Source organism: Lytechinus variegatus, chromosome 3 (genome assembly GCF_018143015.1).
Source record: "Lytechinus variegatus isolate NC3 chromosome 3, Lvar_3.0, whole genome shotgun sequence".
NCBI lineage: Eukaryota > Metazoa > Echinodermata > Echinoidea > Temnopleuroida > Toxopneustidae > Lytechinus > Lytechinus variegatus.
The window spans coordinates 58,814,395-58,838,013 of NC_054742.1; the positions used below are offsets into that span (position 1 = coordinate 58,814,395).

Consider the following 23,619-nt stretch of genomic DNA (forward strand, 5'->3'; position numbering starts at 1 on the left):
ATTGAATGATAACATGGCGAATGATGAGTCTATTTGATTTCAGCAAGAAGTATTGTTTATGAATGATTAACATATTCAGCGTAACGTTATAGACTTAATGCATTAATATCGCACTGCCATTTTAGGGGCTGAAGCTATTGCTGTGCATGCTTCGGAAATCTGCAGCTGGCGCATCGCTGACAACTCTGTTTACATGTATTCCTATATCCTCTGGGGCAGGGCTCTATGAAATTGTGATGCATAAGGTCCATTGATTCATGGAGGTTAAGTGTCTTCTTTAAGAAGATACCCTCCAGATTCTTCTTATTTTGAATACAAGCAATTATGTATTGAATATGTGGTTTCAAAGGAAAAAAAATGTACAAAAAACTTGATACCATTCCCAGTGTTATAGGCTCCAGGTGGTGCCATTTGTGTTAAGAGGCCATTTGATTTAAAAATGCAAATTGAAAACGTTTTGTGAAATACTACTTTTAATCATAAAGTTTGAATCATGTAATATCCATATTTATTTTATTATTCAACAATGAAAAGGAATAGAAAACTAATAATTATTGCCAATTTGAGGAATGAAAGAAGATGAATTCTTTATTGTATGAAAGTTGTCCACCTCTATCAGTTAATGCATGCATCTTTGCTTACCCTTTCTTTCAACAGGGTCTGAGTAAACCACAGGATCCATTTGGTTTTGAGACAGCTCGCAGGGAATACTCCCTGCAGACCTTTGGTGAGAAGGCTGATCAGTTCAAGAAAGATTTCTTCTCCATGCCCGTTCATGTAAGTTGTATTCATTCTAGTCACTTAGGGGGTGTTGCAAGTAAATATTTGCAATCGATTACAAATTTATATTCCTATTTTATAATTATGTTGCAATTTTACAATTGATCTATTATGCTGTAGCAAATCAGTTTACACTCCTTGAAGCAGGAAGCAGATCAGCAAAATCATTTGCAAATTTACAATTAATTTAATTGAGAGACCCCAAATAAAAATCTCTGCTCGAGTGTAGTGATACCCTGTAGGAGGGAATTCTTGAATGCTTCAGTGCTTGATCAAGGTGGTCATATTAATGCCAGGGTATTGGCATGTATTAACCCTGATTTAACTGGGCTATTTCAGACCTGGGCCCCATTTCATAAAAAGTTGCCATGATTGATAGCAAGTCTTGCTGGAATGTCAACTCCCATGACAACAGTGACAATTCTGCTTTTTGATTGGCTATTCCAATGAAAGTTGATATTCCATCCAGCAAGAGTTGCTATCATAGCAAGTCTTTATTAAATAGGGCTTAGGATATACTGAGGGGTCAATTTGACCCCTGCCCCCCCCCCAGATCTTGACCACTGATTGTGCGATTGCCAGAAAAATTTGCAATAATAAGGGTAAAGCACTATATAGATCTTGCATATTTTTGTTTGATACACACTGTAGATGGTTCCACCAGAGCAGATCGAGAAGGAATTCTGGAGACTGGTTCAGTCTGTTGAGGATGATGTATTGGTGGAGTATGGGGCCGATATCCATACTCTTGTCCAGGGCAGTGGCTTCCCCACCAAGAAGAGCAAGGTGGTCGCTCCTGAAGACCAGGTAAGTTCATGTTGACTGATCCCAAAGACTTGTAGAATGATAGACAATTGAAATTTTGCTTTCAGGAATGCATTACCTGAAATATTCTTATGCCTCCACCCTCCATAAAAGTATGCACATCAGAGTGACAATGACCTAATTATTTTGGGGGTATCAGGTCAAAGGTCAAAACCCACAGAGGTCATTAACGTTTAGATATCTTGTTCTTGTGATTACTGAAAAATCTGTTTGAACTGAAGGTTTAACTTCAAACTTGGCTCATGTTCATGTATGCATATAAGAGAGATCATGATTGGAGTGCATTTTAGGGGTCATGGGGTCAAAGTTCACAGCTTTCATTACATATATTTGAAGATATTTTGTTCCCAATAAATGAAGATTTGAGAGATAAATTTCAAAATTGATTCATTTAAATGCATATTGCAGTAACAATGATCTGATTAGATATTTGGGTAGCAGCTTCTAAGGGTTGCTTTCAATTATATACATGGAAATAACTTGTTCTGGCAATAATCACATTTCAGGTATATTGTGCAGCAATGCACATTTCTAGTTTAATCTGCCATGTTTTTCTTAACCTCTTTCCTTTGTTTATCTTCAGGAGTATATCACATCGCCATGGAATCTCAATAACTTACCTGTTCAATCCGAGTCAGTGTTGTGTCATATCAATGCTGATATCTCTGGTATGAAGGTACCCTGGATATATGTTGGCATGTGCTTCTCATCTTTCTGCTGGCATAATGAGGATCATTGGAGTTATTCTATCAATTATCTCCATTGGTAAGCTCTTCTTTCCCTTCCTCCTCCACTTCTCTCTTCTGCTTCTTCATCCTCTACTTCTTTTCATGTTTATGCTAACATATAAAAGGTCATTCTATCAATATAGATGGTTATTCTATTATCTCCATTTGTATGCTCCAAATATTAGATATTAACTTTAATGAAGCATGTATATTCAGTCTTCTTCTTCTCTCCTCTTCCTCCTCCTCCACCTCCTCCATTTTCTTCTTCTTTTTCATCTTTTCAATCATCTTATTAAATTGTGTCTTTGTTTGCATCTGCATATGGGAAATGTGATAATGAATGAGGTTTAGAGTCATAAAGTCAAAAGTATAAAATGTCAGTCTCACTGCATGAACTGCATGTATTAGACAAGAATGCATAGAATCTCTACTAGAGAAGATGGATAGGGTGCTAAACAAATGAAATTATTTCTTTTAATTTTATGCAAATTTATGTTATAATAAACATGTTTTATTTTAGGACGAAATCAGATACTTTTGATATGTTTGAATATTCATTTCATGCATCATCAATTGAAATCGATTTTCTGAAAATTTTGAATGATGGCCTTTATTGGAGAAAAACATAACTTACTGAATTCCCTTACTTAAAAAAATAGCATGGCGTTTAACAAGAAAATTCCAAGAATTCTAATATTCGATTGGTTACTTGAACTTTGTGTTCTATCTCAAAATTAGGGTAATCTGTTGTATGATGAAACAAATCTACTACTGCTAATGCTTGTTTTGTTATAGGGGAGAGCCGAAGACATGGTATGGGGTACCAGGGAGTGCTGCAGATCTGTTTGAAAAGGCAATGAGAAGCCAAGCCCCAGAGTTATTTGAAGCACAGCCTGACCTTCTTCATCAGTTAGTCACCATCATGTCGCCTACCATCCTTATGAATCATGGAGTCCCGGTAAGTACATTCCTCATTCTATTTCTAACGAACTCCAAGATTTGGGTTCCATTTTTTATCTTCTTAGATTGAAACCGGTAACTTGCTCTGCCACACTTTTCAATGAAATGACACTTCAGGGGGAAGACTGGAATCTTGGACGATTTATTGAAGCTCTCATTTTGTACAATGAGGAATTGTAGATGATAAAGGCATTCTCTGATATGCTTGTACTTTGTTGTGATGGTAATGCCTTGTGTGTCATCATTGTGTGCTTACTATTGCCAACCACAAACTGCCAGTCTTTGCTTTGTGCTTTGATGTCGCCATCAGTATACAGTGTATCCTGAAAAAATCCAGGATGCCATTTCTCCCCATACTGAACAATGTACATGTATTTAATATTTTTAGATACTTTGATCCTCATACGTATAGAAAGTTATTAAGATGTATCTCCCACTTACTTCATATTTGTAGATTGTCAGAACCAATCAATGTGCTGGAGAATTTGTAGTGACATTCCCTAGAGCCTATCACGCAGGCTTCAACCAAGGTTACAACTTTGCAGAAGCTGTCAATTTCTGTCCGGCTGATTGGGTAAGCTTTAACTTTTTGGTTGTTCAAAGTTGGGTATAAATGAATGTACTAATGTGAAGCCCTTGTGCTGAATTTGCTTTACTGATAATAGCTTCATTTGACACCATTTTCTCAAGTGGTTAGGTGAAACTTGGAAATATACCAATCAACTGATTTCTTAATCTGGATGTTGGTATTTTCATTGTATGTGCAAATTATGAGCTTCAAGTATTCTTTCTCTCAAAAGTATCTTGCAATTCAGCATCAAATCAATTAGTATATAGACTGCTTAATACACATATATGTGCAATTTAAAAAAAGTGGTCAGTGATCAGGAGAAAAAAAATATAGGTGAATGAATATGAAATTACCTTGTGTTTTGATGGAAAATATGGTGTATTTTGTCAAGAGTTTGTGGCAGATGAAGTTTCTGCTGATATTCGTTTAGATGTCAATGACCAAAATTGGGAGGCATTGTTTGGTATAGGTAGCTGAGCTAAAGCATACTAATGCATGGAAATTTAAGCTTCTATAGAATACTAGAATACTCTCTGTTGTGTATACTCTCTCATTGTGTGCGGGAATGACTGTTTGAATCTGACAACTTCTGAAAATTCTATAAGCGCTTAGATACATACAATATATGTTATAAGTGCCCTATGAATAACCATATTATAATTGTTAGTAAATTAAATTCATTTCCGATTGTTTGCAGCTTCCGATGGGCAGGCAGTGCATCGACTACTACCGCTCTCTACAGCGAGTCTGTGTGTTCTCACATGAAGAGTTGGTATGTAAGATGGCAGCAGACCCCGAAAGCTTGGATCTCAGCATGGCTGCAGCGGTTTACAAAGAAATGCTGTTCATCGTCAATGAGGAGAAGAGATGCAGGAAGGCTCTACTTGAAAGGGTGAGGAAATGTGCATTATATTTCATTTTTCATGTATATATTTAAAAAACAAGGAAGCCCATTCAACAATATGTTGGTCTTCAATGGGCTCTGCCATAATGTATTAAAACATTACTTGACAAACATCATTACGCAACACAGGCATAAACATAAATATAGGTAAAGCAATTATAATGCTAAGACGTATGAAGTTATTCAAATAGTGTAAAGTCACTGGGATATAGAGTATTACAAGTAGCCAAGAAATTTACCTGAGGGCCTAGTTCATGTCCATCAACTGGTGTATAGTTTGAAAGAGACACTTTTTGTTCGTCTGCTGATCGTAGGTGGTTGCTGTGGGCTTTATGAATGTCTCAATTAGTCCGTATATGACACTTTCATTCTCATAAACGTTTTAATCTATTAAAAAAAAATGAAACTGCTGTAATAACAAAAAAAAGTTTCTGATATACTCTGTAAATTGCAAATGATGAGTTTCTCTGTGATGCTGAGATACAAGACTTACATTCACCATTACAGGACGTTATTGAGTGGATGTTTGTTTTCATTGCAGGGTATAACCGAAGCAGAGCGGGAGGCCTTTGAGCTGCTCCCTGATGATGAGAGACAGTGTGAGAGCTGCAAGACCACATGTTTCCTATCAGCCATCACATGCCCATGTACTCCCAACAAACTAGTCTGTATTCATCATGTGGACAAACTGTGTGAATGCCAGTCATCAAAGCATTGTCTCAGGTAAAGGACGTTGGTGTTGTGATGGTAGTTGTATTAAAAATGATGTGGTTTGCTGATGATGATGATGTAGTAATTGTGGTGTGGGTGATGAGGATGGTGCTGGTGGATTTGTTTGTGGAACTGGTGGGAGTGATGACCTTTGTGGTTGTAGTTGGGGTGATGGGGACTATGGTAGAGGTTACCTTTGTGGATGTGTTATGGGGAATTGTAGAACTGGTAGGGGTGACCTTCAGTTATAAGAGAAACCCTTTGTGACCCTTGGCTTGCTGTGCCGGAAATTGCCTTACCTCGGCTCGGGATGCCAGCATTCAGCCTCCTGATCCTGTGCAATCAACAAAATGATAATGTCTAGTGCATGGTGATGCAGGATTCCAAGGTAGCTTATTAAATAGCTTCACTTGGCCAGATTCCCATGCTAGATTAAATCCAGTCACCTCGAACCATTGTCAAGCCTTCAGAGATTACCTCTGATCGTGGCCCAACACACTGATGTAGGTGGTACATCACGTTGTCATCATTCCTCTTTAAACTAGTCATATTTAAGTTAATAGTCAGCACTTATAAAGAGTGACTGTGGTTTTCATGTTTTATATTGATCAACACTTTGGATATTATCTTTGAATAAAGATGGTGATAACGCCTTAACTTCTATCACATGTGACTTTATTTGAGCAAAATTGGAGCAGAGTCAGCTAAAATAACTTGACATCGAGCCTTGTGTGTTGGTATCTTACAAAAAGTCACTATATATTGTGTTAGATGTTTATTTTGACTGTATAATGTGTATAACATATATTATTGTGTACTTTGACAAATCTGTTTTACAGATATCGATACACTCTTGATGAACTGCCAGCGATGTTGCATAATCTGAAAATTAGAGCAGAGTCCTTTGACAATTGGGCTAACAAAGTCCAGAATGCCCTCAAAGCATCCCAAGATTCTAAGCTGGGTAAGTCAAATTTTTTTCTGAAAAAGTCTTCGAGATCAATGTTATGTGTTGTTGAAAGATAGATTTTTAAAAAAATTATTATGTATCGCAGGTACAAATGTACATGACTTACAATTAATCAATTTAACATTGGACATATGGAGGTCACTTTTGTAGTGTACCCAAATTCAATCTAGAAAAATAAATTTGTATAGGGCATCTTATGATCTCTGAGCTTCAAGTGAATTGTCTGTTTTGTGCCGGTATTTGTCTAATTTTTAGTTTGGCTATAACCATTGCATCTTATATCTTCTTGGTTTGGTCTGTCGTTATATGAACAGTTTATAAATCAGATTTCAATTGGACAAAATAAAAAAAATAATTAGTACACGAAATGGCAATTAGACCATCTGAATGTTAGACTGAATGAGAATTAGACTAAGTGGGTATTAGACCTAGTGTTGTGTAGACCATGTTGCAATTAGACCACATTGATAGTAGACCAAATGGGTTTAGCCCATGTGGTATTAGACTAACTGAGAAGTAGACTCAACTGCTTGTGGACCAAGTGAATATAAAACATTTTTTAATGGTATTCTGAAATTAATATTTGGTGAGATCAAGATGCTTTGCTATAGATAGTAGTGTTGTTAGTAGGCCACATACATAATATAAATATAAAGCGGTTTGAGCTGTCGCTGCGATGTACTTAGCGCAGTATAAAAGCGAGATATTATTTGTGTACATTCCTCTCCTGAACAGATATAGTTCAGCTGAAAGAGATGATCGAGGAAGCAGATGAGAAGCATTTCCCTGACAATGACCTGCTTCAGCAGTTGATGAATGCTGTGGCCGAGGCCGAGAGGTGTGCCAGTGTTGCCCTTCAGCTTGTCAACAAGAAACACAAGACGAGGTACAGGTTTTTTACTGTGCATGCTAGAAAAAACACACACAAAACCAAGAATCATCAATGCTTCATCATAAATTTATAACAATTATGATTGATAAATGACATATCATTAATTATATGATTACAAGTATGATGCATACCAGACAAAATAAAAGACTGATATGTCATTTGTCAATGATAGCTTTTAGTAAGTTACATGAGACCATCAATAATTCTTGGTTTCATTTTTTTCTAGGACACTCTGTAGTATAAATGTACCTCAGTGTCAATCAGTCTATAATCCTTTGTTAGCATTGGTGATCTTAAGATGCTCAGACCAAGGATATAAGCTTTAGAGCTCAGTTGGATAATTGCTTATTATTGTGTCTTTTGTTCAGACATCGTGTTGTGAACTAAAACCTCATAATTTATTTCTATGACACAAATTAGACACATCATGCACTTAATGAACCTGAAAGTGAAAGCAAATTTCTTTGCGTATATACACTGGGTCAAAATTTATTTTGGATGGAATGTAAGATTTATGAATTTGATTTTCTGGTGCATGGTAATGCAGGATTCCAAGGTAGCTTATTAAATAGCTTTACTTGGCCAGATTCCCATGCTAGATTAAATCCAGTCACCTCGAACCATTGTCAAGCCTTCAGAGATTACCTCTGATTGTGGCCCAACACACTGATGTAGGTGATACATGTAACACATATGCAACACATGGTCATTGTTACTTCCCTGTGATGCCACTTCACAGACTTAAGGAGCCCATGGCTAGAAAAAAAATGTTGGGTATGAAATGGCTTATTCATGATGAATTTCAGACATTTTTAATCAATTCTGATTGACATCATGTACTCCCTACAACTGACAAGTTATTATTTGACAGTAAAACAAATGACTTTAGTATTCCTCATTTTTTGTAGTTTTTTTTTACATCTCTAGTCATGTATATTTGGGGAGAGCTGTGATGTAGTGGTTCAGACTCTTGCTTTGTAATTGATTTTTTTTTCAATCTTCATAAAAACACACATATAAAAGTCAATACATACAAGTAACAAAAATGATGAACATATAAATACATAGTTATAGAAAAAAATGACATAAGATAACAGCAAAGAAAACAATTTATGTCGAATGAGGGGTCAACAAAAAAAGAAGAAGGGGGGGGGTGGGCAAAGATGACAAAGTCAAAGTCGTGGTAAACATACATGTATAATATTAAGTTACTGAGTACAAGTTTAATAAAAAATAATCGAAAGGAACGTTTAAAGCTATTAACAGAAAGTTGATTCTTAAGATGGTCTGGAATAGTACTCCAAAGATGAGGACCTCTATAAAATATAGTGTTCTTTGAAAAATTAGTTCTGACTTTAGGAAGATGGTATTCTACAGCATTGCATGTATTATACGTATGTACAATACAATTAAGGACAAATTTAGATGCTATCAAAGTAGGTAAAAGGCCTTTAGACAACAAACATAAATATGGCAACATTCAATTTATTAATGTCATATATGTTTTAACATGTTCAGCTTTGAAAATATTGGCAAGGAGTGGGCATTATAGTTGAATTAGATAAAATTTGTACAGCTTTTGTTTGCAAAACAAATAATTTAGTAATAAAATAATCATGATTATTTGACCAAGCAATATTACAATAATTTATATGGGAGTAATTCAAAGCATAATATAACATAATCAAAATATATCTTGGAAAGTGTCTTAAACAGTGAATAACACCCACAGCCTTGGCAACACGATTACATATGACACCAGACTCTTATCCTATTCTCACTTGGACTTTTCAATGACTTTTTCTACAACTTCCATTTCTTTTTTATTTTATTCATGAATTTTTTTTCAATCCATGGTTTATGTTTGCATTTATTACTATCTACTTCTTGAAAAGGAAAGCATTCGTCATATATAGGAATAAATTTAGACAAAACACAACTGTAACTAACAGGTTCATTTGATTTCAAATTCCATCTGACATTTTGCAATTGTTTGCTGAATTCCATTATATTACTATCATTATAGATTCTTTTGTATATAAAATATTTTTCTTCTTCAATTTTATGATGACAAACAAATATAGGAAAATGATCAGTAATATCTACTAAAATAACACCATTTAGTTTATTAGTAACATCATTTGTAATAATGTTATCTAACAAAGGGACACATTGATCAGTCACTCGGGTAGGGTGATGAATTAATGGGTACATAGAAAAGGGTACCAGTATATTCAAAAAGTCATTAGCTTTATGGCAAGACGTGGCAGTAGATTTCAGTAATGCTATAATACGTCCATCAATGGACCATGAAGCATTAACTTTGTCTTTCATCCTGGAAGGTGCATTCAGTAGCTCCATGTTATGCTTTGTTAGATCCTCTACCATCACGTTCCCTGAACCTTTGAGCTTGCGCTTATTTTTCATCAGAGCATACTTAGATTTAATCAGAAGGTTGTGTGTTCGAATCCCACCACGGCCTAGCATCCTTTTAGCAAGGCGTCAATCTTCACTTTGCCACTTTCCTCCCAGGTTCTAAATGTGTACTAAAGTCATTGTAATTCGTCCTGCACTGTGTGTGCCTCAATTGCAACGTGCTGGAATACTTCCCAGGGAGAAGAGGATGTGCACACCTTGTATACGGAAATGACTAATTGAAAACGATGATGGGGGTAATAATAGCTATGTTTGATGTCGTAAGAGCATTATATCTAACCAGATTATTATTTTTATGATTTGCATACCCACAGGAGTAAGAGCAATGTGGATAGTAAATATGTGAGCAAGCTGAACTATGAGGAACTTACAGACTTCATGGAGCAAGTCCATAGTCTGCCTTGTGAGATTCGGGAAGCTCAACTAGTCCAGGTAATTCTTAATTGCTCATAATCAATCACTTTTCACTCCAGAAATCACAAATAGTAAAGTGAATAAGATCTGGGCAATTCCATAAAATATATAAGTCTTACCCCTTTCATGTGGGACCTTGATCTGTTTCTTGTTTTTGTTTGTTTGTTTTGTTGTTGTTGTTTTTTCCCACGTGAAAAGTTGTAATGCTCTCAAATTACCCTAGCTTCAACAGTTCACAAGGTAATAATGAAGAAATTGCGGGTCAGGCGAATGAAACGTTAGATTATTTCATGGAATTGCTCTTCTATTTTCCAGGTATAAGATTAACATACTGCTAAACGGCAGACATATCAGCCAAACAATAATCAGACTCAATCACAAATTGTGAAGAAAGTGAAAAATAATGATCAAAACTTAAATCACCTCTCATTTGAAGTTGAAAGCCTGATTAAAATTGCAAATAGATTTTTCATGTTATTTTTCATGCATAAATATGAGAATGTTGCCAAAGTCCCATCTGATTATAATGTTTAAAGGGCTGAATATTTGAAAGTCAAACTTAATCATTAGCAATATAATATAAGCAGTAAATCGTCTTGCTATCATTAAAGACAGCTCATTGTCAGGAAGCTTTTGTATACTGAACAACACTTTAGTTGACTGAAGAATTTGCCAAAGAAATATGTCATATTATTCTGAATCTTATACATTGAGTATATGTGACTATGACGAATGCAGCATATTTGATGAAGCATTGTTTGTATTTGAAAACAGAAACTTGTGGATGAGGTGGAGAAATTTCGCTCTGAAGCTCACGATGCTCTCTCGGATGCCATCCCAAACTCTGATAAGCTGAAAAGACTTCTTGAAGTAGGTTCTGCCCTTGACATTGAGCTTCCTGAGATTCCAAAACTTAAGCTGGTAAGATGTTTGTGTTATGTTCATTCACTTGATTCTGATATTTTGACATTCTTTTTGTGGATCATCCATCACAAAGGCATAACATAAAAAAAGGAGTTGTAAATTGAGATGGGTGTTGATATTCGATCTATAAACCACTGAATCACAGTGTTCTGGGTATATCTGTTGCAGGGAGGATGATGTTAAAGCATATTTTCAGTTTTGGTAAATCCCCCCCCATGAGTGGCACTAATCCACTCTATTTTAGATGATATGAATGTGTATGCCCTAAAACATATCTGCCAAGTAGTACTGATTTTCAGTATTTAGTACTGAGAAATGAGAAGAATACTGATGGTTTCATACAAAATACTGATTTCTAAAGTTCAGTTTTATGTTTTGTCCTATGGCATATCTTTGAAAAAAGTAATTTCCTTGCCAAAATACTGATATTCAGCTTTTAAACTAGCTCTGCTAAAACAATCAAGATGTTAAGGATATAAAATACAAATGTGTTATATTTATTTTGTGATTTAGGTGGGTGGTTGTTGTTGTCATTGTCATTATGCAATATTTCTTGACTTCAATAATCTCTGCTTACAGGAGCTTCACCAAGCTCGATGGCTTGATGACGTCCGTGCTACCCTTGCCCTGCCTACCAGCGTGACCCTAGAGACCCTACGCAAACTGATAGACTCCGGGGTGAGTTTAGCCCCACATCAAGCCATTGAGAAGGCCATGGCTGAACTACAGGAACTCTTGACTGTCAGCGAGAGATGGGAAGAGAAGGCTAAGCTCTGCTTGGCTGCAAAGTAAGTGAATTGAAGATTTTCACACCATCAAAGTTTTGCAGGCAGAAACAAAGAACAATGAAAAATTGCATTTATGAATATCAGTGCACAATCCAACAAACATTGAAAATACTGATCAAGCCTTTTTGCAGTGTTTGGTAGCATGTGCTCCCCATGCTTCAGGTGTATAGTAAACAAAACAATCTTTCTATTTATAGCACAATTTACATTTGATCTTTCTTAAATTTCTGTGTGGCTCCCTGTTTGATAGAAATTGCATGATGGGCATAGATGTGAACATCATACACAGATGTTATCTTGGATGCTCCCAAAATTGTAAAATTCATATTAGGTAATGTTATTAAACAGCATTCATAGTCAAGTGTGACCTAAGCGAATATAAGGAAAGTTGAAGTGGTATTGGCTCCCCCTCCCTTCATCCCATTACACTTAGAATAATGGAGATATAAGTACATGCCCATACTTGACACTTTAGCAAGGTGATTACGTTCGTTCACCATGTTTTTTCCGTTTTTGTTCCTTCATGAATCTTAAGGGAAAGTCATCCTACCAAGTATTTCTAATTTAATAATGTTTTTGTTTTAAAGGCCCAGACATGCTATTGCTACTTTGGAAGCAATCATCAACGAGGCACGTAATATCCCAGTGCACCTGCCCAACACGATAGCTCTCAAAGAAGCTCTCAAGAAGGCTAAAGACTGGAGCAAACAAATTGAAGAAATTCAGGTTAGTATTTCTTTATATTTATTAGCATGTTGAAGTCATTGTTTGCTTGTTCAAAATTTTGAGAACATACTTATTCCATATAAAGATTAAAAAATATACTCTGCATTTATATATTGCTGAATATATTCTGCATTTATATATTGTTGAATACATTGGAACACTGACTCCAATCATTTAAGACATATATTATTACACTGTGATCTGATCTCGAAATTGCCCACACACAATGCATGCACTTTCTCCGCTCTCTTAGGTGTATTCCATTGAGAGATTTCAACTCAAAAGCATTCTACATAGTGTAAATTTAGACTTTTGCATCTTAAAAATATGACAATGAATTGCAATATCTTTGAGTTTTTAATAAATAAAGAATATGTTATCCTACATTGTCAAACAGACCAAATATTACCAAGGGTGTGTAGATTCTTACAGCATTGCAATTTAATTTAATTAATTTACCTGAAACGGGTAAATTTCTGGATTTTAAACCCCCTCCCCCTTAGATGAAAGGGGGGGGGGGGTCCGAATGTAATTCAGTGCATACAATGAATTCTATGTTCTGTTACAGAGTGGAGAACACTTCCCCTACCTAGATGTCCTGGAGTGCATGGTGGTCCGCGGTCGTACCATCCCAGTACGCCTGGAACAACTGGCCCAAGTTGAGTCTCAAGTGGCTGCAGCCAGGGCCTGGAGAGAAAGGGCAGGACGTACCTTCCTCAAGAAGAACACATCGTACACCCTCCTTGAAGTGCTGTCTCCAAGGACGGACATTGGTCAGTACCTGTCGGGAAAGGCCAGGCGAAAGAAACAGAAGGACTTGGAGAGGTTGAAGGAGCAAGAGAAAGAGTATGCCACCGATGTGGACATTGGTAGTAGTACCAGTGGGTCCAGGGACCCGGTCACATTTGTAAGTAGAAATAAATCAGAACTTGAATCATTCTTAGTTACCCAGGGTAGCCACTTCAGCTATTAGCTGATCCTCCAGTGGGTCCTGCATAATATGTTATTGTTACACTTCTCCATTCTATTTGTTGAACTGCGGAGAAGAAGCCAGATTTCTTGATAATACTTGGTCTTGAACTTGCCACCTCGCGTTCATTGCTAAGTTTGAATGGTCAAGAATTCATCATCAAGAATTACATTAAAATCCTATTTTCAGTAGTGATAATTTAGGAATATTAGATAATTTACCACTTTGCATGGTGATGCAGGATTCCAAGGTAGCTTATTAAATAGCTTTACTTGGCCAGATTCCCATGCTAGATTAAATCCAGTCACCTCGAACCATTGTCAAGCCTTCAGAGATTACCTCTTATTGTGGCCCAACACACTGATGTAGGTGATACAGATTTTATTATATTAGTTTTTTACTAATAAAAAATTTGTTCTCCTGACGACGGCAAGAAAATACTAGTCTAAATGTCAAGTATGGATGGTTCAATTTAGGACCAACAAATTAATTTTGTGTGGAATTTTTCTGGTCACTTTTCTTCACCTGGGGCCCTTTTCAATAAAGAGTTTCAACTGATATTTTTGCCATTATGGCAACTACCATGCTAACAGGACTGAGATGCCAACCACAATCAAGGTTTCCACAGTAGTTACCTTATATCTAAGTCTTTGCGAACGAACCTGTGAAACGACAAACTAATAACTGATAGTATATCTTCCTGGTTTCTCTAGATGGCATCTTACAAGAATGCTGAGGTCGAAGAGCTTGATGCAATCAACACCTTAAGAGACAAGAACCGTCGCAAGCAACAGCTAGAGGAAGATGGTGTTGAGCAGGGCAAGTACTGTGTGTGTCGTAAGCCAGTCAGTGGCTTTATGCTTCAGTGTGAACTCTGTAAGGACTGGTTCCATACAACCTGTGTACCCTTGCCAAAGGCATCTAGCAAGTCTAAGTTTTCCAATGGCCTTGGCGGGAGCAACATATCCACCTCCAGTGGTGTCCAGAACATCAAGGATGTCAAATTCCTCTGTCCGATGTGCTTGAGATCACGCCGACCCCGTCTAGAGACTATCTTGTCGCTTCTGGTGTCTCTTCAGAAGCTACCCGTAAGGTTGCCTGAGGGTGAAGCCCTCCAGAGACTGACTGAGCATGCAATGAACTGGCAGGACCGTGCCAAACAGGCACTTGCTACAGATGAACTCTCCGATGCCCTCACCAGACTTTCTTCCATGAGCCAAAAAATGATGGAGCAAGCAGCCAAAGCCAAGACAGACCGCATCATCTCGGCAGAATTGAAGAAAGCTGCCAGGAAATCAGAGCTCCAGGAGCGCATGGAGAGCATCACATCTAGGGTAACTGAATCATCAAATAAAAGTGTCCATCAAGACTCCATCCTGCATGGCATGCTACCAGTCCCGACACAATCGGATGGGATGATGCTAGATCAGGAGGAAGAACAGGTTGATATGGACATGGGTGTATCTATCACTATGGATGTTTCCTCTGACGATGTTGATGTACCACCTGTGATGTCGAGTGGGATGGACACAGGCTTTGTTTCAGAACATGCTTACAGTGCAGCCTCTAAACCAGCACCTTCTCAGGTAAGGTATTATTACATGTATTGCAGATGATATAGATCAAGGGGTATTTCTTGAATTTCATCGGAAACATTTTGAGACTTTCTTTAAAACGCTATGAGATTCTGCTGCATTATTTTTGTGTGCTTTTGCACAATGATTTGAAAAGTCATAGGGTCCCTCTAAAAGACACAATTCTCAGACACAATTGTGTCTAAAGACACAATTCTTTGTGAACTAATCCCCAGTTCTAGTTTGCATCAGTGGTTTGCTATGATTTTTTTCCAAGTCATTTTTATCCAGAGGAGCTTCTTCAATATTCTTTATACACTGGTATAAAGGAAAGACCTGTATACTGTTATTACATGTACTTTCAAACAGATAACAATCATTGAATATGCTCAATAACAGGCCAATGTATTGGTGGGGGTAAAGTATTATCACTTTTATTATAATTTCCCTTTTACATTGCTGTTATATAAGCCTACCAATAATCACCTACATATATTTGATGTCAGGTCAATATTTTATATAGGTTTATGATATTACGTAACCTGGAGTCAATAGCTTTGGTTTATTATGCCCTACTCTTTTTTTTTTTTTTAAATAAGCCATCCAAAAAGCACTCTCATGTATTTGATAACAGGCCAGTATTTGTAGGATTTTATAATATTACATTTTATGGTTTTTAAATAAACCTTCGAAAAAAGCACCCATATGTATTTGATGATTTTGATAACAGACCAATATCTTGGCACAGCTCAATACTATTACATAACATTGAATCATTAACCTTGAAGAATTGTTTCCTTCTTTCTGTAAATCAGCCCTCCAAGAAGCACCCACGAAAGACCCCTCTGATACCACGAAGCATGGACCCAACGTCTCCTCCGCCCTCCTTGAGCTCCTCTACCGGCTCCCAATCAGCCACCTTGGAGCTGTCTCTCTATGCCAGGGCACAGCTAGAGGATCTGATGGTCGAGGGAGACCTGCTGGAAGTCTCTCTGGATGACACGCAGCAGCTGTGGCGCATCCTGCAGGCATGCCAGCCAGTCCATCAGGAACGGTTTATGGAGCACATTCTAGAGGTAACCCACATTTCCTTTCTCACTTGGACAAAGTTTAGATGAAAAAATATTCATTCACTTTGTAGAGATTTAATTTTGATGCCAATATTTTTCACCTAGATATTGAGGGCTTTGGTAATTCCAAGGCCATGGCCTGGATTCCCCATCGATTGGTCTCATTGCCCCTCTCATCGGCTTTGGATGTTTTTATATGTCCTTTATTTTTCCCATTTGAACTGTACTAAAGCAATAAAGAATAAAGAAAAATGGCCTTACCCTTAAAAATTTTGAAATTGATTCAAGTCCTGATATAGCTCATTGAAGTGGTATATAAATTTCCTGTAAGTGTAAACTAAGTTGTCCAGTTATATGCAACACTATGTACTGTACTTGTTGCCAATTTTATAGTTGGAAGAGAGTATGTGTTGTAAGAAATTATACACAGTTTGATGTTCATGGAGTGCATGGTGATGCAGGATTCCAAGGTAGCTTATTGAATAGCTTTACTTGGCCAGATTCCCATGCAAGATTAAATCCAGTCACCTCGAACCATTGTCAAGCCTTCAGAGATCACCTCTGACTGTGGCCCAACACACTGATGTAGGTGGTACAAGTTGGTTTATTTCTTATAGTCAGGTTTTTAAAGTCATTTGGGTGTCCACTTTCATGGGGATTGGATTGTTTGCTGATCCCATACTTTTTAAAAGCACGGAAATATCTGTAAAGAGATTTATTTGTGGGTAATCAAACTCAATTTACCATCAATAAGTTATTGCTTGTTTAGCCTGTGGCAATAGTCATGCCAGGGAAACTGAGATAATGACTGTACCATCCATGAGGCAATGGTTGGAATGTTCGGTGTAATTACATAACACATGCTGATCATATATATCTCATTCCAACTCTGAGTGATTGACATCAGTTGTTACATGTTTATTATCCAAACCCATCAAAATCCCTGTGTAAACTGGTTAGATCTACAATGGTTTTTATTCCTTTGTATGTTTCTGTAGCAAATGCCACCCGAAAGCCTGGAGAAACTCAAGGTAAAATCTGAAGCCAAGGAGAAGAAGAAGATGAAACTCAAACGAAAGAAGGACGACATCGAAATCATGTCCGCGGAAATGAAGCTGGAGAAGAAGAAAAAGAAGAAAGAGAAGAGGGAGAAGGAGCTTGCTGCTCCAGGGGCGGCTCCTTTGATTCCACAGAAAAAACTCGGAGAGAAGGTCAAGAAGGAGGGCAAAGAGAACAAGGAGAAACAGAAGAAGAAAATGAAGAGGAAGAAGGGTGAGTGATTTGATAAGGACATTCTAAGTAGAGCTGTGACCAATGATGCAAAATGTATTCCCTCTCTTGGTGTTGTAGAGAAATACGGATTGTAGTATGAATTGATGATTGAAGGAAAATGAAGGAGATGAGTAAACAAACATTAAATATCCCTGTCACTATCCTTGATCCTGTTTGAGCACTAAACGGAAAGTTATTCAAAAGGTGTTAATTCCACTTTTTAATGAGAATTTATGTTTTCATCCCTTATCATTTAATTTCACTGACTAGTTTGTTTTAACACAATCAGGTACAAGGTTGTCATTGAAAATCACTGACGATTTGTTTCATGAACTGCTTTCTTGAAATTTCACCATATATGATTCCAAACAATGATAGACTTATTAGTGGGGATGTCATACACCTCATTTCTCAGAATTGATGGTGATGAAGATGATGATGAATAATATAAATTACAAAAATTGTTAGACTACTCCATTGCGGATGATGATGTATTCTTAATTTTTTTTTTCTTAAAAATTGATAATGATTTTTTTTTTAAATCATTTACAGCTGAAAAGCTATTAGTTCCTGGTAACTTGCCCATCATCAAGAAGGAAGATATCAAGGAAGAAGTGATAATCAATGTTGATGGTGATGAAGACGATGATGATGAAATCTGCTCTGCTAAGAAGTGTCTTAGACCCCTTGGTGACGATATCAACTGGGTCCAGTGCGATATGTGTGAGAAGTGGTATCATCTGCTCTGTATCGGTAAGTTAAATCTGCATGTGCCACTCTCCACCCAGGTATAGTCTATGGGAACTTGGTAGGAAGGAATTCCTTTAATGCTTGAGCCAGAATAGACATGCTAAAGCAAGGGTAATAGTATCAGTGCCTGGAAACATTGTTTTAAGTGTTGAATGGAATTGTTATTTCATTACTAGGTATCATTCATATCATTGACGTGTAATACTTCATATTTACTGATTGTTGACAGCCAATTTGTGTTTAGTTCAGTGGTAATCTTTATTGCTTTTGGTATATCATTCGTAGTATTTAGCTATTTATTTAATAATTTTCTTAGAATAAATAATGTTTCTTTTTACATATGACATCCCTTATGTTATATACAAATTTATTTTACCTATCATTCACATGCAGGTATGAAGCAACAACCTGAAGAAGATGAAGAGTTCATCTGCAGGGTATGTACTAAGAAGCGTTCATTACAAAAGGCTGGTGGACAGAAATCAAAGCAGAAGACTGACAGTACTACTCCAAGCCCAGCTGCTACTCCTACCAAGCAAATTATGTTACCAACTTCCTCTCAAGAAATCGTTACCAAGACTGTTGGTATGACACAAGGTGTCATGAAGGTACAGTCTTCTGGAAGATCGAGTGGCAGGAACTCCCCTGTTACGGTGTCCAGTGGACGAAATTCCCCCTCGGTTGCAACTGTAAAAGTAGAGCCTCAGGGGGGCTCTGGTAGGAACTCTCCTGCGCTGAGTACAAGTGGGCGTAGAACACCATCATCATTGTCTTTTGGGAGGAATTCCCCTCTCACACTAGGCTCTGGAAGAAGTTCCCCCGCAACAGTGCCAGTGCAGGCAGCTACCGGTACTGTAGGCTCTGGAAGAAATTCCCCTGCAACAGTACCCATGCAGACAGCCACCGGGACTCTAGGCTCTGGAAGAAGTTCCCCTGTAACAGTGCCCATGCAGCCAACCACCAGTACAAAGCCACCAGCACTTCCTGTTAAAGACAGAAGATCACCTGTGTTTGCCACTCATAGGGAAATTACCAAGGATGATCTTCCTGGGTTAGACATCACTTCACAATCTGCATTATCAGTGCAGAAAAATGTAGATACTGGCATCCTGCCTTTGAACAAAGGTAAAGAGACTGCAATGGTGTGTGAAGATAATGATCAGACCTTGGGCCAGAAGGAGACAATCAGACTAAATGTTGTCACTAAACCAAGCTCTGATATAACGGAAGTTAAGGACAGTTTATCTGTCGATGTTGTTCCACTCGTCACATCACCATCTTCAGATGAAGAATTTCAGAGCCAACAAGAAGATTCTGTTGTTTCTGTGCCAATAACAGATTCACAAGAGACTTTGCCAACAAATGATGTACCATTAACAAGTGTAACGTCCCCCCAATCATCGCTGTGTGAAAGTGTTCAGGCAAGTGATACTGATGTAAAGTCAGAAACTGTTGAAGTGACATCCGTGTCAGAAGACATCCAAGAAATAAAGGAAGCCTCCAAAGAACCCTTGATTACAGAAGATCCAAAATGTGAGAACACCATGCCAGACAGTACATGTATCCCAGTGCCACAATCAAATGTTGATAATGTAAAGGAATTCACTGAATCCAAGCAAGATGACGATGTAGAACCCATGCCTGTTGATGAATCATCTGATGAAGAAATAGAAACAAAAACATCTGATAATGCAGTGCCCGAGAGTAGCAGTAGTCTGGAACCACCTTCTCCATCAAGTGTGGAAAGTGAAGCACAGCTTGTCAAGGAAGCATGTCTGACCCCTGACGCAGAAGGCGAGCAACATTTAGATGATATTGAAGTAGCAATAGAATCTGAGATCTTGCCAGAAGAGCCAAGTGAACCTGCCATTTCACAGTCTTCTGTCATTGAGGATCCAGTGCTTCCTGTAGCGTTAGATGACACACCAGCAGCACAGCCTTCGTCTCCACCAACTCTTATCAAGGAACCTGAGATTGAATTCCAAGATCCTGTTGAGACTCTTAGACCACCACTTGTAGAACCAGTTGAGTTAGCTGCCACCGAAGGTGCCTCCTCAAAGGCACTTGATGCTCCTGCACTGATCCAGGAAGAAGACAACGAAGCGCCAAATGAACAATCAGAGCCAATGGAAATCACAGAAGAGTTGTCTGAAAATGAACCAAAGCAAGAGACTGATAGCCAAGGGGAATCATTCCCAGAGAGGGTATGTACAGAAAATGAACAAATGGATTCAAATCCATCGTGAGGTGTAAAACCTAATAGAGATAGTCAGGGTTGAACAACATATGAAAGATAGACATCGTACAATTTATCACGTCAGTCAATCATGACTTGTTGAATTAATTCATACCAACATATACGTGCTTTAAAATCTGTTTACCATCTTTTTCCAGTGTTTTTGCATGCCCTCTTATCACATTATGCATATTGTTACTTTAAAGTTATTTTCTTCTCTGAATTAAAGGTAAGGTAGAGGAAATATTGAAAGGAAAATACTTTGTGTTCAATTTTGTTAATGGATTAAAACCTTTCTTGTTTATATTTTGTAATTGTGTTCAACTTGATTGTGTTTCTTACTTTCTCATTTTCTGAATTCCTATAAAAAGAGGAAACTAAGATATTTTCTAGAGGTTGATATGAGGCGATTTTCATAGTGTAGATACACGTAATCAAGAGGAAATCTTGTTTAAAATTATCTGCTACATGCTCATGTATATATTATTTACATTGTTTATGAGAATAACGAAAACACAGAAAAGCTTGAAAAATATGAAGTTTTACTTACACTTAATGTGTGTGTATGTTGCAATCACACCCACTTTCACAAGCACATTGAAGATAATTGGATAATGACACAACGTGCTCAACTGATGTTTTTGGATATACTGGAGCCATACACATTTACCCTTCAAACTTCTACCTCTAGTGTTGTCCACATCATCTTAAATACTGATTCAATTATTTGTTTTTGAAACTGGTGTTATTACTTTGAACTTCATATTCATATTGCTTTTGTCGCTTTAAAATGAGAGGTTCAAATGATTCAATGTGATTTATTGATCTTGTAAATATGTATCATGTTTTCATTGAATAACTCATCCATTTACCTGAGCTTATTTTATTTTATTGCGCTTGATGGTGGTACATAGTATTTGCAAGATGATATACATTTCATGTAACAAACACCCATTATAATTTTGTAGAAGATATATGGCAATGTAAATGCTGAATGGTTTTTAGATTTTGTCACAAAAAGAAATGTCACAGGAATAGCTTTGAAAACAGAGACAGAAAGATGCGAACTATTATCTTAATCAAAGTTTGCATGAGATTAAAGAGATTTCCACTTAGCGAAACATTCATGATTTCTTATGTAGAAGTCAATTTTCATTCTTCAACCATGTTAATCTAATCTGTCTTTAGCTGAATAGTAAACTTGTGGATTAAACTTGTAAATAATGAGAGAGAAAATCTGGTAAGTACAATGTATGTGTCACAGATAACATGCCAGATGGTGACTTTGTTATGATTATTATTTTTGTTCTACTTTTGAAGCAATGTTTTCATTTAAAATATTAACATCTGAAGTATCATTGGGTGCTCTGATACAAGAAATGTACAAATACTGACACTGTATTGATGTACAGATAAAATTGAAAACAAATCATTAATTTACCTTTCCTTGAAATTCTGATGTCATCAATCGATTTTTCTTTTCACATTTGAAAATTGTGATATATTTAATGAATCATGCATGTATTTAATTCGAAATGTCACAACATGTCTGTTACTAAGCAACCATCTCTTGTTTTGCCTTCAGATACGAATATGTTCCCTTTGTATTTCTTCTTTTTTGTACTATTCTGTCTATAAATGCACATTTGTAATTAACATTAGATATTGATTGTCTTCTTGCAATGAAACAAACATATAATTTCACTGAATGTAACAACAGAAGTGGATGTGTACCATTCGCACAGCGATTGGCTTCAGAACATCAAGGATGGCCATTCTAGTGGCACTCGCCTGTATTCCTAGCTCAAGTCTAAATTAGCATAAACCTGTGGTTAAACTATGGATAGCCAGGAGTGACACAAATCACAGGTTCAATTAATCAGCTCAGATTCATAATTATCTTGGAATGATGGCTTAAACAGTTTGCTCCAACATTGAACAATGGGGAGTAAAGGGAGTAAACATAGAGAACAGAGATACAGTGTCACAAAATATGATATTTTCAGCTTTCCATAATTTTAGTACAGAGGACTAATTGGAAATTGGACTTTGGAATATAGTTCATTGTGACTAGAATAGGTTTCACTTTCCTTAATCAATGTTTTATTAAATAGAAAAGCACACCAAATAATGTAATCATGTTCTTAATTTCCAAAAGATAACACAAATTCTTACAGGTATCTAGGCATGTCAGAGATAATCCAACATTTGAGTATTGCTACAATCTGGGCAGTTTCATTTTTTCATTTCTGTTGTTACAATGCTGTAAATAATATGTGTGTATAAAAGATTTGTTGGAATCAGAGTTCATGGGTAGATTTAGAGGATTTAGAATGAATCATTCATATTTGTATGTTGTATTTCTATTGCACTTGGTGGAAAATGGGAAAGGGACTTAGACCAATCTAGAGACATATTTGTTATGTAATTTGACAGTTCAGTATCAATTCTGTCGATTTTGATGGTTTCAAACCAAATTAAGAACATCTATCGAAAAACATAATGTTGCAGCGGTATCACTTTTATTATGAGGTAAATGAAGCCAAGCGTGTGTATACTAAATGCATTTAAAATTCAATCATTGATAGAATCTAAAATTTGTTTACAGTTACATATATTCAAGAATTTGTCCCTTTTTACCTTATGCTGAAAGCAAGGAATTGTGAGTTGAGTAAATCAATTTTGATGCAGCCAATTATGTCTGTATATCACGATTTATGAATGAGATGCATGCAAAATCTAGAGGTTTGTGAAAACAGGTCCCCCATATCTCTCTTGTTAAAACACCTACCCCTTTTATTTGTATCCAATGTGTTGCATTAGGTTCTGCAATAAAGACGAACTTCAGTGGATACTCATTAAACCATTTTGTCTTTTGCTTCATCGCTTCTATTTATCGTCTTGTGTTGAAGTACTTAAAGGTCAAGTCCACCCCAGAAAAATGTTGATTTGAATCAAAAGGGAAAAACCAAACGAGCAAAAATAAGAAAGTGATGCAATTTTAAAGTTTTGCTTATTTTTCACCAAACAGACATATGCATAACTCATTGATATGCAAATGAGAGGGTCAATGATGTCACTCACTCCCTTGTATAACCCTATCTAGGCCAGGGGGGGC

The 23,619-nt window shown here is 36.9% G+C and overlaps 1 protein-coding gene across 2 annotated transcripts in view; it reads left to right on the forward strand.

The window, feature by feature from the left end:
• LOC121411498 (lysine-specific demethylase 5A-like) overlaps positions 1-23,367 on the forward strand; it is a 42,888-nt gene extending 19,521 nt beyond the window's left edge. For both annotated transcript variants that reach the window (XM_041604263.1, XM_041604262.1), the window contains exons 11-29: positions 658-777; positions 1,432-1,587; positions 2,189-2,370; positions 3,129-3,291; positions 3,748-3,867; positions 4,562-4,756; positions 5,310-5,491; positions 6,319-6,443; positions 7,185-7,335; positions 10,092-10,209; positions 10,966-11,112; positions 11,695-11,903; positions 12,491-12,629; positions 13,198-13,536; positions 14,313-15,185; positions 15,989-16,249; positions 17,242-17,515; positions 18,068-18,268; positions 18,659-23,367. In XM_041604263.1, the coding sequence (XP_041460197.1) occupies positions 658-777; positions 1,432-1,587; positions 2,189-2,370; positions 3,129-3,291; positions 3,748-3,867; positions 4,562-4,756; positions 5,310-5,491; positions 6,319-6,443; positions 7,185-7,335; positions 10,092-10,209; positions 10,966-11,112; positions 11,695-11,903; positions 12,491-12,629; positions 13,198-13,536; positions 14,313-15,185; positions 15,989-16,249; positions 17,242-17,515; positions 18,068-18,268; positions 18,659-20,511 (5,808 nt within the window). In that variant the 3' untranslated portion in view covers positions 20,512-23,367. The remainder of the gene's footprint in view (positions 1-657; positions 778-1,431; positions 1,588-2,188; positions 2,371-3,128; positions 3,292-3,747; positions 3,868-4,561; positions 4,757-5,309; positions 5,492-6,318; positions 6,444-7,184; positions 7,336-10,091; positions 10,210-10,965; positions 11,113-11,694; positions 11,904-12,490; positions 12,630-13,197; positions 13,537-14,312; positions 15,186-15,988; positions 16,250-17,241; positions 17,516-18,067; positions 18,269-18,658) is intronic.
• Positions 23,368-23,619: the final 252 nt, after the last annotated feature.